The sequence below is a fragment of the Mercenaria mercenaria genome, chromosome 4 (assembly GCF_021730395.1).
Source record: "Mercenaria mercenaria strain notata chromosome 4, MADL_Memer_1, whole genome shotgun sequence".
Taxonomy (NCBI): domain Eukaryota; kingdom Metazoa; phylum Mollusca; class Bivalvia; order Venerida; family Veneridae; genus Mercenaria; species Mercenaria mercenaria.
Window position 1 is genome coordinate 42,223,700 of NC_069364.1, and position 18,049 is coordinate 42,241,748.

At 35.4% G+C, this 18,049-nt stretch overlaps 1 protein-coding gene across 4 annotated transcripts in view; it reads right to left on the reverse strand.

Moving 5' to 3' along the window:
• The window catches only part of LOC123551545 (BLOC-1-related complex subunit 5-like), a 256,821-nt gene extending 247,983 nt beyond the window's left edge, over window positions 1-8,838 (reverse strand). For 2 of the 4 annotated variants that reach the window (XR_008370575.1, XM_045340557.2), the window contains exons 1-3: window positions 8,495-8,738; window positions 7,789-7,920; window positions 1,550-1,708 (exon numbers count right to left, since the gene is read on the reverse strand). Coding sequence is in view for 3 of the 4 variants with exons in the window: in XM_045340557.2 (XP_045196492.1) it covers window positions 1,550-1,708; window positions 7,789-7,906 (277 nt within the window). In the remaining variant the exon portion in view is untranslated. Of the gene's footprint in view, window positions 1-1,549; window positions 1,709-7,788; window positions 7,921-8,494; window positions 8,751-8,791 lie in introns of those variants that run through there. The other 2 variants (XM_045340558.2, XM_045340559.2) reach the window with 2 other exon arrangements.
• Between the last annotated feature and the right edge of the window lie 9,211 nt (window positions 8,839-18,049).

The window sequence follows — 18,049 nt, forward strand, 5'->3', positions numbered from 1 at the left end:
CCAAGTTTTTGAAGGCACGTGACCCACTTTTAAACTTGACCTAGATATCATCAAGGTGAACATTCTCACCAATTTTTTATGAAGATCTCGTGAAAAATATGGCCTCCAGAGAGGTCACAAGGATTTTCTATTTTTCGACCTACTGACCTAGTTTTTGACCGCACATGACCCAGTTACGAATCTGACCTAGATATCATCAAGGTGAACATTCTCACCAATTTTCATGAAGATCCATTGAGAAATATGGCCTCTAGAGAGGTCACAAGGTTTTTCTATTTTTAGACCTACTGACCTAGTTTTTGATCCCACGTGACCCAGTTTCGAACTTGACCTTGATATCATCAAGGTGAACATTCTGACTAATATTCATGAAGATCTCATGAAAAATATGGCCTCTAGAGAGGTCACAAGGTTTTTCTATTTTTAGATCTACTGACCTAGTTTTTAACCCCACGTAACCCAGTTTCGAACTTGACCTAGATATCATCAAGGTGAACATTCTGACCAATTTTCATGAAGATCCATTGAAAAATATGGCCTCTAGAGAGGTCACAAGGTTTTTCTATTTTTAGATCTACTGACCTAGTTTTTGACCGCACGTGACCCAGTTTCAAACTTGACCTAGATATCATCAAGATGAACATTCTGACCAATTTTCATGAAGATCCATTGAGAAATATGGCCTCTAGAGAGGTCACAAGGTTTTTCTATTTTTAGACCTACTGACCTAGTTTTTGACCCCACGTGACCCAGTTTCGAACTTGACCTAGATATCATTAAGATGAACATTCTGACCAATATTCATGAAGATCTCATGAAAAATATGGCCTCTAGAGAGGTCACAAGGTTTTTCTATTTTTAGATCTATTGACCTAGTTTTTAACCCCACATGACCCAGTTTCGAACTTGACCTAGATATCATCAAGGTGAACATTCTGACCAATTTTCATGAAGATCCATTGATAAATATGGCCTCTAGAGAGGTCACAAGGTTTTTCTATTTTTAGACCTAATGACCTAGTTTTTGACCCCTTGTGACCCAGTTTCGAACTTGACCTAGATATCATCAAGGTGAACATTCTGATCAATATTCATAAAGATCAATAGAGAAATATGGCCTCTAGAGAGGTCACAAGGTTTTTCTATTTTTAGACCTACTGACCTAGTTTTTGACCCCTCATGACCCAGTTTCGAACTTGACCTAGATATCATCAAGGTGAACATTCTGACCAATTTTCATGAAGATCTTTTGAAATATATGGCCTCTAGAGAGGTCACAAGATTTTTCTATTTTCAGACCTACTGACCTAGTTTTTGACGCCACGTGACCCAGTTTCGAACCTGACCTAGATATCATCAAGATGAACATTCTGACCAACTTTGCACTGGTCGCAAAGGCAGGATCAATTGTTTCCAGCATGATAAGGGTTAATACTTGTTTTCACTCACTTTTTCAGTGTCATATATTATATTCTACGCCAAACTTGGCGGAAATGCACATGCTGAACTTGTGAACTGTTGTAAAACTGGCCACAAAGGAGTATATTACCTTTAATATCTACTTGACCATCTGCAACGACAACAATTGTGTGCTTGCTGGAAGCCGAGGAGGAACTGGCAACAGCACTATCTCTAGAGACCGGTTGTACAGGTGCTGTGGCTGCGCGTCTCCGATTCCCCTGCACACGTGGCGAAGTTTTGGGGTTGTCTGCAACAGAATCATGTATAAAAATATCTAACAAAACATTTGGCTGAACTTGAAAACAAGTTGTGTAATATATTTTCCCTTAACAAGAGGGCCATGATGGCCCTGTATCGCTCACCTGATTACCATTGCTCAATCTGATAAGATCGTTTCAAACCAATCTCATTAGAAGCTGCTAAGGTGTATTCATTTAGATAAAAATAAAGGGAGATAATTTGTCATAAATTCAGTCAATATGTATCTTCACTGATTGTCCAAGTGCATCTGTTGACATAAATGAAATTTCAGATCAGTATCTTCATTAGTTACGGAGATACACCCATTTTAATTTGAAATAAAGGGAGGTAATTTGATATAAAATCAATCCATAGTTATCTACCTTGATTGTCTCAGTTCAACTAATGTCAATAATGAAATTTCAAATAAGTCTTATAAGTACTTACTGATATAAATCCATTTTGATTACAATCAGGGGAGGTAATCAGATATAAAACCTATGATTGGATCTGACAGATTTGTCATGGAATCCAAGATTTATTTTTGTTGAAGATATTTTGGAAGTTTGTATCAAATCAAACCATAAATGAAGTCTCTATATGGCTGTAAAAGCCAAAATAGCAAATTTTGGACCTTTAAGGGGCCATAACTCTGGAACCCATGATGGAATCTGGCCAGTTCAAGATAGGAACCAAGATCTTATGGTGATACAAGTTGTGTGCAAGTTTGGTTAAAATCAAATCAAAAATGAAGCTGCTAATGTGCAGACAAGGTCAAAATAGCTAATTTTGGCCCTTTCAGGGCCCATAACTCTGGAACCCATTAAGGGATCTGGCCAGTTCAAGAAAGGAACCAAGATCTTATGGTGATACAAGTTGTGTGTAAGTTTGATTAAATTCAAATCAGAAATGAAGCTGCTATTGTGCAGACAAGGTCAAAATAGCTAATTCTGGCCCTTTCAGGGGCCATAACTCTGGAACCCATAAGCGGATCTGGCCAGTTCAAGAAAGGAACCAAGATCTTATGGTGATACACGTTGTGTGCAAGTTTGGTTAAAACTAGAGCTATCACTAAAGGTGATGAATGTACCCCCCGCATGCACTGACACAGTACATTGCAATTTGACGCACACAAGATTGCATAATTATGTGGACTGTATGTATATAGACTGTATGTATACAGTATAGTAACAAAAAACAAAGTCCCATAACTATGCAGAATATTTATCTAAAAGAATGTAACATGTACCATGCACAACTAGGGTTGGTACTGATCACTTGTGTGAAGTTTCATTAAATTGTGTGCAAGGGTTTGGTAGATTAGGCACGCACAAGATTGCATATGCAGACTGTATGTACATAGTATGTTAACAAGAAACAAATTCCCATAACTGTGCAATTTTTGTCGCTGAAAGAACCTAACATGCCCCATGCACAACTACTGTTGTTACTGATCACTTGTGTGAAGTTTCATTAAATTGTGTCAAGGGGATGAGGAGAGATGGTGCGCACAAGATTGTGTCTATGTATATAGTATAGTAACAAAAAAACAAGAGGGCCATGATGGCCCTATATCGCTCACCTGTTATCATTGCACTTGAGGACAAGAAGGTCCTCAGAAAAAAATCTAAGTCCAAAGGACAGGAACAACAAAGGGAAGAAATTTAACCAAAACGAAAAAAAAATCTTACAAAGTATAGATATGTTAAAATACACCTAAAAATTGAAGGTACCATCCATGTTGTACCATAGAAAACTGGTCTTGTGTTTTCCCTAAGGCCAATAATAAACAAGAGGACCATGATGGTCCTGAATCGCTCACCTCTCCCCACATGACCCAGTTTTGAGTATGACGTCGTTTTTTCTATTATTTGACATAGTGACCTAGTTTTTGAGCTCATGTGACCAAGTTTTGAACTTGGCCTAGATATTATCAAGATAAAAATTCTGACCAATTTTCATGAAGATCCATTGAAAAATATGGTCTCTAGAGAGGTCACAAGGTTTTTCTATGATTTGACCTATTGACCTAGTTTTCGAAGGTACGTGACCCTGTTTTGAACTTTACCTAGATATCATCAAGGTGAACATTCTCACTAATTTTCATGAAGATCTCATGAAAAGTATGGCCTCTAGAGAGGTCACAAGGTTTTTCTATTTTCATACCTACTGGCCTAGTTTTTGATCGCACGTGACCCAGTTTCGAAACTGATCTAGATATCATCAAGGTGAACATTCAGATCAATTTTCATGAAGATCCATTGAAAAATATGGCCTCTAGCGAGGTCAAAAGATTTTAATAATTTTAGATCTACTGACCTTGTTTTTGACCGCAGTTGACCCAGTTTCAAATTTGACCTAGATATCATCAAGATGAACATTCAGACCAACTTTCATACAGATCCCATGAAAAGTATGGCCTCTAGAGAGGTCACAAGGTTTTTTTATTATTTGACCTACTGACCTAGTTTTTTAAGGCACGTGACCCAGTTTCAAACTTGACCTAGATATCATCAAGGTGAACATTCTGACCAATTTTCATGAAGCTCCATTCAAGGGTATGGCCTTTAGAGAGGTCACAAGGTTTTTCTATTTCAAGACCTACTGACCTAGTTTTTGATCGCAGTTGACCCAGTTTCAAACTTGACTTATATATCATCAAGATAAACATTCAGACCAACTTTCATACAGATCCCATGAAAAATATGGCCTCTAGAGAGGTCAAAACGCTTTTTCATTATTTGACCTACTGACCTACTTTTTGATGGCACGTAACCCACTTTCGAATTTGACCTAGATATCATCAAGATGAACATTCTGACCAATTTTTATGGAGACTCATTCACAAGAATGGCCTCTAGAGAGGTCACAAGGTTTTTCTATTTTTAGACCTACTGACCTAGTTTTTGACGGCACGTGACCCAGTTTCGAACTTGACCTAGATATCACGAAGATGAACATTCAGACCAACTTTCATACAGATCCCATGAAAAATATGGCCTCTAGAGAGGTCACAAGGTTTTTCTATTATTTGACCTACTGACCTAGTTTTTGAAGGCACGTGACACACTTTCGAACTTGACCTAGATATCATCAAGGTGAACATTCTGACAAATTTTCATGAAGATCTCATGAAATATATGGCCTCTAGAGAGGTCACAAGGTTTTTCTATTTTTAGACCTACTGACCTAGTTTTTGACCGCACGTGACCCTGTTTCAAACTTGACCTAGATATCATCAAGATGAACATTCAGACCAACTTTCATACAGATCCCATGAAAAATATGGCCTTTAGAGAGGTCACAAGGTTTTTCTATTATTTGACCTACTGACCTAGTTTTTGATGGCACGTGACCCAGTTTCGAACTTGACCTAGATATCATTAAGGTGAACGTTCTGACCAATTTTCATGAAGATCTTGTGAAATATATGGCCTCTAGAGAGGTCACAAGGTTTTTCTATTTTTAGACCTACTGACCTAGTTTTTGATGGCACGTGACCCTGTTTTGAACTTGACCTAGATATCATCAAGGTGAACATTCTGACCAACTTTCATAAAGATCCCATAAAAAATGTGACCTCTAGAGTGGTCACAAGCGAAAGTTTACGGACAGACGGACGACGGATGCTGCGCGATCACAAAAGCTCACCTTGTCACTTTGTGACAGTTGAGCTAACAAAGTCCCATAAATCTGCAAAATTTTTTTCTGAAGAACCTAACATGCCCCATGCACAACTACTGTTGTTACTGATCACTTGTGTGAAGTTTCATTAAACTGTGTCAAGGGGATGAGGAGAGATGGTGCGCACAAGATTGTGTCTATGTATATAGTATAGTAACAAAAAAACAAAGTCCCATAACTCTGCAAATTTTTTTTCTAAAAGAACCTAACATGCCCCATGCACAACTACTGTTGGTACTGATCACTTGTGTGAAGTTTCATTAAATTGTGTCAAGGGGATGAGGAGAGATGGTGCGCACAAGATTGTGTCTATGTATATAGTATAGTAACAAAAAAACAAAGTCCCATTACTCTGCAAATTTTTTTTCTAAAAGAACCTAACATGCCCCATGCACAACTACTGTTGGTACTGATCACTTGTGTGAAGTTTCATTAAATTCTGTCAAGGGGATAAGGAGAGATGGTGCACACAAGATTGCGTCTACTGACAGACGGACAGACAGACAGACAGACAACCTGAAACCAGTATACCCCCACTTACAACTTTGTTGTTGGGGGGTACAATAAAATCATAAATGAAGCTGCTATTGTGCAGACAAGGTCAAAATAGCTCATTCTGGCCCTTTCAAGGGCCGTAAATCTGGAACCCATAAGCAGATCTGGCCAGTTCAAGAAAGGAACCAAGATCTTATGGTGATACAAGTTGTGTGCAAGTTTGGTTAAAATAAAATCATAAATGAAACCACTATCGTGCAGACAAGAAATTGTTGACGGACGGACACACAGACGACGGACGAAGGGTGATCACAAAAGCTCACCTTGTCACTATGTGACAGGTGAGCTTAAAATGTAGACACAGTCATGTAATAATTTTCAAGTTTTAACGACACTGTATGCATTATTCTATTGACAACTTAAACACAATGACATACTAAAATATGGTAGAAACATGGCTTTTGGCAGAATATGGTTCAGTGTTCAAGATTCAATTATATTGTTATGTAAGAAGTATTGTATTTAAACCAATTACTTTTAAATTACTTTTAAAGTCTTTATATAAAACTAGAGCTATCACTAAAGGTGATGAATGTACCCCCCGCATGCACTGACAGTACATTGCAATTTGACACACACAAGACTGCATAATTATGTGGACTGTGTGTATATAGACTGTATGTATACAGTATAGTAACAAAAAACAAAGTCCCATAACTATGCACAATATTTATCTAAAAGAATGTAACATGCACCATGCACAACTAGGGTTGGTACTGATCACTTGTGTGAAGTTTCATTAAATTGTGTGCAAGGTTTTGGTAGATTAGGCACGCACAAGATTGCATATGCAGACTGTATGTACATAGTATGTTAACAAGAAACAAAGTCCCATAATTCTACAATTTTTGTCGCTGAAAGAACCTAACGTGCCCCATGCACAACCACTGTTGTTACTGATCACTTGTATGAAGTTTCATTAAATTGTGTCAAGGGGATGAGGAGAGATGGTGCGCACAAGATTGTGTTTAGTAACAAAAAAACAAAGTCCCATAACTCTGCAAATTTTTTTTCTAAAAGAACCTAACATGCCCCATGCACAACTACTGTTGTTACTGATCACTTGTGTGAAGTTTCATTAAATTGTGTCAAGGGGATGAGGAGAGATGGTGCGCACAAGATTGTGTCTATGTATATAGTTAGTAACAAAAAAAAAACAAAGTCCCATAACTCTGCAAATTTTTTTTCTAAAAGAACCTAACATGCCCCATGCACAACTACTGTTGGTACTGATCACTTGTGTGAAGTTTCATTAAATTGTGTCAAGGGGATGAGGAGAGATGGTGCGCACAAGATTGTGTCTATGTATATAGTATAGTAACAAAAAAACAAAGTCCCATAACTCTGCAAATTGTTTTTCTAAAAGAACCTAACATGCCCCATGCACAACTACTGTTGGTACTGATCACTTGTGTGAAGTTTCATTAAATTCTGTCAAGGGGATAAGGAGAGATGGTGCGCACAAGATTGCGTCTACGGACAGACGGACAGACGACCAGACGGACAGACAGACAGACAACCTGAAACCAGTATACCCCCCCCCTTACAACTTTGTTGTCGGGGGGTACAATAATACAAGTTACTGAAAGTGCTCAAGTTATATGAGCTGATTTTTGAGAAAACCAACATAGTGCATTTGAGACCAGCATGGATCCAGACCAACCTGCGCATCCACGCAGTCTGGTCAGGATCCATGCTGTTCGCTAACGGTTTCTCTAATTGCAATAGGCTTTGAAAGGGAACAGCATGGATCCTGACCAGACTGCGCAGATCTGGATCCATGCTGGTCGCAAATGCACTACGTTGGTTCTCATGGTGCGGCTCATATACCCATAGCTAAATATTTACCTCCCGATATAGGTTTGCTAATTGAGTATGATGTGTATGGAATGTCTTCATCTCTCTGGGACTTTATTTCACTTCCTGGGGCTCCTGCAGGAAGCTGGTGGCTTTGGTCAGATCCCATTATCCAAAATAAATCTAAAAATGTTGAAAAAAACATGAATAGTACTAATACTTTTACCCCAAAAGTATGAACATGATGCATGTGAAAATTACTGTAAGATTTAGGGTCTATTTGGAGAGGGGGCGGTGGTGAGAGGATTCAACTGGGGTCATCCTGAGGTCAAACACACAACATGGAAGTCCCTATAACATGCTGATATCTAATTCCACAAGTCAACATCCAGGCTGTTAGCTGACAACTTCATGTTGTGCAAGAGCATCATAACAGAAGCTTTCCAACCGGATTTAGACACTACAGGAATAGGGAATAGGGAATGGGACTAGGACCGGTCAATGAACTTTAATCCAGACAAAGGTACCTCATATTACCAACAAGCCAAACCTCATTGAAGCCAAGTACAAAACCCCTAGCAAGGAACCTGCCACTGCCAAGCAGTAAAGATATCTTGGGACGGTTATTGATACAGACAACCTGTCCTGGAACTTGCACTATAATTTGTCTTTTGAAGCCTACTGAGGCTATAAAATAAAAGTGTGTAATGATATCTAACCTAAAATTTTAACTTTTTAATAAAAGGGATTCACTTACAGTAAATAATGTTTTTGAATACAGGGAGCACTGGTGCACGTATTAAAACCAACAAACAGTAGGTACAGGCCAATATAAGAAAAATACTATCAGTGCAACCAAGTGCCTGTGGCCGCTACACTTCCTTCGCGGAAACTGGTGATAAATAAAGCTAAGTCAATAAGGTTAAACTGTTATGCTAAAAAGATCTTTTTGCTTCAAAACTTAAACAATTACATTACAATATAATAATGTTACTTTATATTATAACATCTAAAGTAGTAAACTCAGAAAAAAATAACAAAATCAGAAATTGACCGGATGTTTTCGTTTTGACTAATTTACGACTATATGCATTCGAATCGTTGTCATCGTGCGTTCTAACCAAAATCTAATATGAAATTAGGCACTGCCTATCTGACGGGAAAACCTAGTCATACGGATTCTTTCTTTTTTCTGCATAAATTGTTCTTTCTGATATTTTCAGTTTTGACAGTAAGCCTGATGGTTTTGTTAATAATAAAGGAAAGTGGTTTGAAATGTTTTGTTTAAATGAACGTAGATCTAGATAACAATTTCTTCAAATGTGTCAAGACTAGACAGACAATGGAAAATAGCGGTCATGAGTTAAAGATAATAGTGATATTTGGGTGCACAGAATGTAGTCCCAAAATGCACCCATACAGGTACTGATGATAAACCAGGACAGAAAACGAGTTTTTTTTTTACCTGTAACTTTTTTTTATTTCTGCAAATTGTTATCAATGGTTGGTATCAAAATAATGCTTAACATTTGCTGAAAACTTTACATAATTCAAATTTATATTTAGTAAGCAAACTCACACCAAGTGAGGTAGGGTCTGAAAGGGGAATGTAAAATGGGGACTGTACGAACGTTGATAAATTCGACCACTTTGTCATTTACAAAATTTTCCTCATAGTATTATATGTGCTGCAACAGTCATTCTGGATCAAATAATGAAAAGTGACCCAATGTCAGGCCTTTATGTGTTGACAGTGAGCACGCCTAAAAACACCCTCTACCCCAGTAGTTTTGGATAAATTTTTTTATTATACAGATAAATGTAAGTCATTTATTTATACAGAATATTACCAATTTTGTTTTTGTTTACCCCAGTTGGTGTTGTATTAGTGGTTGCTATTAGATGGTGTGTTCAATTGTATAAATAACCGATTGCAATCAAATAATTCCAAGGTGGTCGACTTTATCATCTGTCCGGGTTTATCATCAGTAAAAGTAGGCCACTAATTACATACGTACTTAGTTTTAAAACAACAAAAAAATCCAAAAAAAAAAAAACCACAACAGTTTACACATTAAGCCTGCGTAACATCACGCTCAACCTCATGTTCTTCTGATATTCTTTTGTAGTATAGATACCGGAACTAATATAATCCTGCTATCCTAAACACTGACTATTTCAATTCTTTTAAATGTCATTATTGCCAAATGACACTATTTTATACATTTGAGAATGACAAACAACTATTTACATGTAAAATTCTTATTTCAAACTCATTCTAAAACGTTCTTGACCAGAATTTTATCTATAACACAAACACTCTTGGTCGAAATTCAAGAAATCCAATTTAATTTACCTAACTCTTTACAGTCTGGGGCCATTTTTTGAATATAATTAAATAATAAGGTTAAATTCTTAGCTCGATAGGGATCGTAGTTGGGGCCTCTCAAGTTTATAGCCAATATTTTTCCAAGTGTAAAAATGAATTGATTTTTTAAAAGTAGTTGCAATATATGTGAAAGACTGTGGACACACTGATTAGGCAAAACGACAGTCCTCGCGTTGTTACGTCAGACCGAGCGTATTTGACCGCCAAGGCTCGATAAAAAATGGCGAATTCAGATAAGGATATTCAGGTGAGGCAATTTTCTTCCCTTGTATTTTCCATCGTATGCACAATTTACTTAAATGACCAGTCTTACGGAATATCTAAACCATCTCTCCATTCGCCGAAAAATTTTATATTACAAGAAACAGAATAGTTTCGGAGTAAAACGCAACAAAGTTTAGCAAGTGACGTTCTAGTGACGATGAAACATGTAAAATTGTTCACACTTTGTCCTCTGTTTATCAATATCAACGTAATCCAGCCATCTTCTGGTACCTGAAGACACTGTATACATCTGTAATTGGTTGCTACAGAACTTATTTTGACGAATGTATTCTTTATGCCGTTTAAACGCACTTTTTAAAATGCAACGTTAGGGGATACCGATCGCAATACACCGTTGCTGTTCGAGAACCACTTTCGTAAATGATTTTTACCTAAAACAAACGCCAAATATGTACTTATCCTTTAACATTCAATTGTCATGAACATACATTCACCGGGGATCGAACTCACGATCTCGTGATCCGTATGTCTTTGCTCTCCCTATTGAGCTTAAGCGGGCGAGACTTTGAATTCAGTTGCTCTGCGTACTAGTACGGCCTGGTTAATTCCAATAACCTTATATCAAACTGTTTATTATCAAAACACTTAAACAACTGCCGTGTACATGAATTTGATATTCTTTTATCATATACTTGAGAAAAACATCATATCTTGAATCCAAAAATTAAATGCTTAACAAGAAAAAGACTTTCACAAATTTGACTACTTATAATTAATCTTGAGCTTAGAAAGTGAAAGTTTTCGGCGTACTGAATGATATACAAGGATGGATACTTGCATGGAATATAAGTTGGCCATTTAAAGATTCGTGTATGAAATAATACTGAAAATATCACACTGACCCTGACCTTGGGTGAGGCTAAACGTGGAATCATCTTTAGGCTTATTAAAGGTCCAATACTAAGGAAAGTGAACATTTTAATTTCTTTTAAAAAGCACGGAAACTATTTCATTTTATTGGAAAATGAAAGTTGGTATGTAGAAATTCGAAATAAATCGCAGTATATGTACAATTATTTTTCTATGAAGTATGAAGAAAGTTAAAAAGACCTGGGGGGTCATTCTGTCGATTCATTGAAATTTCAACATAATACACATACATTTCTTTGAGTTCCAAAGACCTTCTGTAACAGAACGTGACATGGTGTGGTTGGGCACGGAATAACTAGCTCCCGCATTTCGCTAATTTTTTTTATATTTCTCCGGATATTACAGAGACTAAAACTATTAAAAACACTATTTTAGGGATTGTTATTGGTAGTGCTTAATAAACAATGAGGAGAAACCAGCGGAGAAAGGGTCAAACTAGCAAAGATATGCATGACAATGGAGGCCTCGGTAACAGCAACGGCGGCCATATTGGTCAAACGTGGCAGGTGAACCAAAATTCTAAAAGGAAAAGGAGGTCTAAAGGTGGGACATTTGAAAATAATATTGACACACATGAAATAACTAAAGCTGATTTTAAACAAATGAGCACTGACGATAAATTGATTACAATTTTTGAAATGCTGCATAAAGCGAACTCTATAACGAACAAGGTGGAAAACATTGAACACGTTATGAACTCACTTACAGAAGAAAACGAAAGCACGTGTAGTAGGCTCAAAATATTAGAGTATAAAAGTATAGATAATGAAGCCAAAAACCGGAAAAATAATCTTATCTTTCGAGGATTCCCGGAACGTAAATGGGAAAATCTAGAAGACATTATCTCGACTTTCATAGTTGACTACCTCGATATTGAAACAACGACATGTATGTTGACAAAATACACCGTATCGGAATTCCCAACGATAAAGGAATGCGGCCAATTATAGTCCGTTTCCAAGATGAGCGCGATATTGAACTGATATTGGATAGTGCATATAAACTGAGAGGAACTGAGTACGGCATTAACCGAGATTACCCTAGGAAATTGTTGAGGCACGTGCAAAATTATGGCCTCGGTTTAAGAAAGAAAAAGCAAACCAATCCGAAGGGCAGTGTTCATATTGGTTACCCAGCCAAGTTAATTGTAAAGAAAAAGGTAGTTCAGGACGAATTTCCTGACTGGAAAGACATTATGAAATCGTCAAGAACAAAAAACCCTAAAACATTGAGTCCAAGAAAAGTAGAACAATCAGTAAAACCACGTCCCGACTCAGTCCCAACTAGTAACATGTTCGCCGCACTTTCTATGGACACAATTAGAACAGATACTAGCGATGACAGCGATTCCACAGACGACACACAGGAAATAGACCAGTATAGCCAGTCTATGATCCAAATGGAAGCCCGTGTAAACCGCGGACATTCTACATCGGAATATGCCGCTGCTGCAACAGGCGTCCTGCGGATGTTGTTGTACCCCCTAATCGTTAGGACAAGAGGGGGAATGCTAACAAATATAAGTATGTGCAGAACAATAAAACAGTTGACAGTTCTTTAACCGGAAATACGAATCATATGAACATTGCAGTACTTAACGTTTGTGGCCTGAAAAGGCGTATATTGTATCCTGAATTTATTTCAATCGTAAATAAGTATGATTTATTTTTTGTTACGGAGACCAAACTCGATGATAATGATATAATTGAAATTGACAATTATTCATTTATAAGTAAAACAAGAAAGCAGAAGTATTTAAGAAAATCAGGTGGTATTGGTGCCTTCATCAAAGATAGTATTATAAAACATATTGACGTTATAGAAAGTCAGTCAGAATATGTACTTTGGCTGAAAATTAGAAATGATTATACACATATAGGCTGCGATATTGTTATAGGTGTTGTTTATATACCACCGTTACATTCTAGATTTTACAATGATGACGAATATGAAATCTTTGAAACCGAGGTAGCTGCTAAATGTGGTAATTTTGAACATGTATATATTTGTGGCGACATGAATGCTCAAACAGCAGACTTGTTAGACTATACAGAAAATGATGATTTTTTAGCAGATTTTTTCAATCTTGATAATGAGACTATTAGGTTTTTTGACCAGAAAGCGCAAATGGAAGCTTCTAATATACCACTTAAAAGAGTATCTCAAGACAAAAAGAAAAATAATCATGGTTATAAGCTTATAGAACTCTGTAAAAATAATAATCTCAATATAATTAATGGTAGGCTCGGTAAAGATAAGTATATAGGTAAAATGACTTTCAGAAACGTATCTATAATTGATTATGTAATATCCTCTATACCAGCTTACTCACTTCTTAAGGATTTTGAAGTTATAGAAGTAGATGGCTTAAGTTCAGATGGACACACACTTCTTAATTATAAAGTACAAGTGAAGGCAAAATGTAACACTGGACATGAGGAAATACGAAATTTCAGACCAAAATGGAATGAAACGCACAGTGAAACTTTTACAGTAAATGTAGACATAAATGCTATAAATAGCTTAGTTGCTGATATTGAGTCCACCCATTTCACAACAAGTCAAAATAATATTAATAGTATAACAGATAAAATGTCAAATATCCTATTACAGAGTGCCAAACAAAGCTTTCCTGAGAGACATATAAGAATAAGACAAAATTATAATAAGAATAAACCATGGTTTGGCACAGATTGTGAGAAAGCAAGAAAAAACTATGCAAAAGCAAGAAAAACATATGATAAATACCCTTCAGAATATAATAAAGTCTGTTCAATATCTGCATGTAAAAAGTATAAAAAAAACTATGAATAAATATATCAATATTTACAATAAAAATCATGAAAGTGTACTTAGGAAAATGCAGAGAAATAAGCCAAAAGATTATTGGAAATATCTAAATAAGGTCAAGCCAAAGAAAGCTAATGATGGAATGCCTCCAATCGAATTATTGTATGACTATTTTAAAAATGCCAGTAACCAAGCTCATGATACTGACGAAACAGAAATAATAAATAATATTGACTTAGAAAACAATGATAATATATTAAATGGTAGAATAACAGCCGACGAAATACTTCGGTGTATAAACAATCTACAGAATAGCAAATCCCCAGGCCTGGATGGTATTGTAAATGAATACATAAAAAATTCAAAAGACAAAATGTTACCTCTATATATTTCCCTATTTAACATCTTATTAGAAACAGGTATTATCCCTCAACATTGGACCGAAGGTGTCATAATACCAATCTATAAAAATAAAGGTGACTCTGGGGCCCCAGAAAATTATCGCCCAATTACACTGCTAAGTTGTGTCAGCAAACTATTTACATCAATTTTAAATGAGAGATTAGGCAAATTCCTTGATGTAAATCAAGTACTCTCAGAAAATCAAGCCGGATTCAGGAAAAACTATTCTACCAGTGACCATATTTTTACTTTGAACTCAATAGTAGAAATTTTAAGATACTATAAAAAACAGATTTTTGTATGTTATATAGATTTTTCAAAAGCTTTCGACTCAGTCTGGCGTGTCGGCCTGTGGAGAAAAATTATTAATTGCAACATAAATGGTAAATTTTTTAGATTAATAAGAAACATGTACTCTAATATAAAATCCTGCGTCTCTAATGGGGTAGTAAACTCTCCATTTTTCACATGTAATTGTGGTGTGCGACAGGGAGAGAATTTGTCACCTGTCCTCTTTTCCCTTTTCCTTAATGACCTTGAGAACTTTCTGGAAGCAAAAGGTCATCACGGGGTAGAGCTTAATAATCCTGAAAACGACATTGCCACTTTCCTCAAAATAATTGTGTTATTATATGCTGATGACACAGTTATAATAACTGAAAATGCTAATACCCTTCAAAGTTGCCTTAACGACTTTGTTGAGTACTGTAAAACTTGGAATTTAATAATAAATAAAGAAAAAACCAAAGTCATGATTTTTGGATCAAGAGTAGATAGAAATTTTTCTTTTAAAATTGAAGATACAACATTGGATATTGTCAATACATACAAATATCTAGGAGTATACTTCGCAAAATCTGGAAGTTTCCTAACTGCAAGAAAACATCTTGCACAACAAGCAAGGAAAGCAATGCATCTTCTTTATGCAAGAATCAATAACCTGAATTTACCACTAGACTTAATCTTAAAGCTCTTTGATAACACAATTTTGCCAATACTTACATACTCATCTGAAATATGGGGTTATGAAAGTACTATTATATTAGAAAGAATACATACTGAATTCCTAAGGAAAATTTTTAAATTAAGAAAAAGCACACCATTGTATATGCTTTATGCCGAACTAGGAAGATATCCATTAGAAATAACTATAAAGTGCAGAATGATTGCATTTTGGAATAGGTTAATGACAGGCAAACAAGATAAATTATCTTACCGTATATATAATTACATGTTAAATCTTCCAAATTTTGAATCAAAATGGATAAACTATATAAAAAACATTTTTAGACAAACTGGCAGAATCGATATCTGGTTAAATCAGCATGAACTCCAAAATAAAAATATAAAGTACATTATAAAACGTACCTTGCTTGACCAAAATCTACAAAATTGGCAAGCATCTTTACAGAATTCAACAAAGGGTCTTAACTTTTCAATTTATAAAGAAACAATTGAATTGGAGAAGTACTTAATAACATTGACTAAATATGAGTCATCCCTGCTTATTAAATTTAGAACAGGTAACCACTTCTTTCCAAACGAAACAGGGAGATGGGCAGGCCAAGATATTAATCAAAGAACATGTCCACTGTGTTTAAGTAGAGATGTGGCGGATGAGTTTCATTATCTACTAAAATGCCAGTTTTTCCATGAACAAAGAAAACTGTTTATTAAAAGATATTATTATACTAGAACAAATATACTGAAATATAAAGAACTGCTTACATCCAGGTCAATAAAGGAATTAAAAAACCTCTGTAAATTCATAAAAATTCTATTTCAGACACTTAAACGATAAAATTTGTACACACAATTATTATATATAAGCTGCCGCAACCGAATGAATAAATAGTGAAAATATTTAAAATAAAAATAATCTATAAGATATATGACAAAACATCCCATACCGCATTGTATTTACCTGTACAATTTCCTTTTTTTTTGTATATTTTTGTTTGTTTGTTTGTTTTTGTTTTGAACTGTGTTACTATCTCATAGAAGCATAATTCTATATGAGCTTTGAATGTACACTATACAAGAAATTCTGTTCTGATCCCCCATTAAAAAGTTTATTTTATATTTATATAAGGTATGAAAAGTCTTGTAATAAGTGTAGGTTTTCATAATAAGCATACAGTAACCCTATGTTAGATTCTGCTCTGCTTTGTAATGAAAAATAATAATGTGTAACAAAATTTCTAAAGCATTACTCACAGGTCATGAATTGTACTGTTACATCATGCCTTGATTTTTCTGTTTTGACCACATATTGAGCATGTTGAGAGATGCACAATTTATTCCAATGTTAATCAATACGAATATACACTCTCACACCGCGTCATATAGATTTAAAATACTTTTTTATTCCTTTTGAATTTACTTAAACGAGAATTTCTTGTCTATGAATAAATTGCACGCTTCTGACCCGTATCTGGGTTTAATACACAACTGACACAGTTTCAATTGACACAGCGCGTGACATAACGACCAATCAAAATAGATTTATTTAAATAGAATTGTTTGGAAATCCAAAATTATAGTCCGTTTCTCTAGATCGCGTGTGCATTAAATATGTTTAAAAAAAAAAAATAGGTCAAAGTATACATTCCCCCTCATTTCATTTCCTTGAATGAAATCCGCTTTTTAGTTCTTTTTCAGTTTTTTTTTCTTCTATTTGTGTAGATCTATAATATATTGTATCTTATATCTCAAGTCAATGTAAATTTTGTCTTTTTTTTGTAGCTTCTACACCATGTCACATTTTTCAGATATATACAATGTATTACTGTATACTCTTGTGTCACTTTGTGATTTGAGTTTAATAAAGGTAATGTTGTTGTTGTTGTTGTTGTAAATTTTGACCTGCCAATCTTCATTATTTAGTGTCTTGCAGAAATCTATGCACTGGCTATGAAAAAAATTGCCAACTCACTTTCCCTTAGTAATGGACCTTTAAATAAAAAATGATGCAAGATCTGGGCTGATGCACATAAATTCATTGTCCAAATTATTTCAAATTACAAAGATATTACATTTTTCTAAAGATTTATATTGTAAAATTATAATTATTTATATGGCACAAAACCACAAAATATGTTTTCTTGGTAGGTGCAATTATTTCAAAAGAGAAGTGAGCTGGACTAACAATTCTACTCAAATGTGAGGAAATAAAAAGTAATGAATGGATAACAAACTGTAAAATCAAGGGATTTCCTATCGCCTTTATGCAGTCTACAGAAAAACGTGTAAACTATAATATTATATAGTAATTCACTTTTTCTTAAACTTTTCTCCGTCAGCAGTTTATTTTCTTACAGAGTAAGAGGTCCTTTATGCAAGAACTGTTTATCGCATACCATTCTTGTATCCAAGTCGTTCTGCATATGAATGCACACATCTGCAATGCTCCCGACACCTAGCTATTTTCCATGAAATTGCGACCACAAACTGGGTACGTTTAGGTAATACCTGCATAGAACACCTGCAACACGTTGACTTGAATTGATGTAGTCGTTTCTGCCGTTCAAGTTTGTCTTTTCTTGTGATCATGTTTTCTGATTATTTTGTCAACAT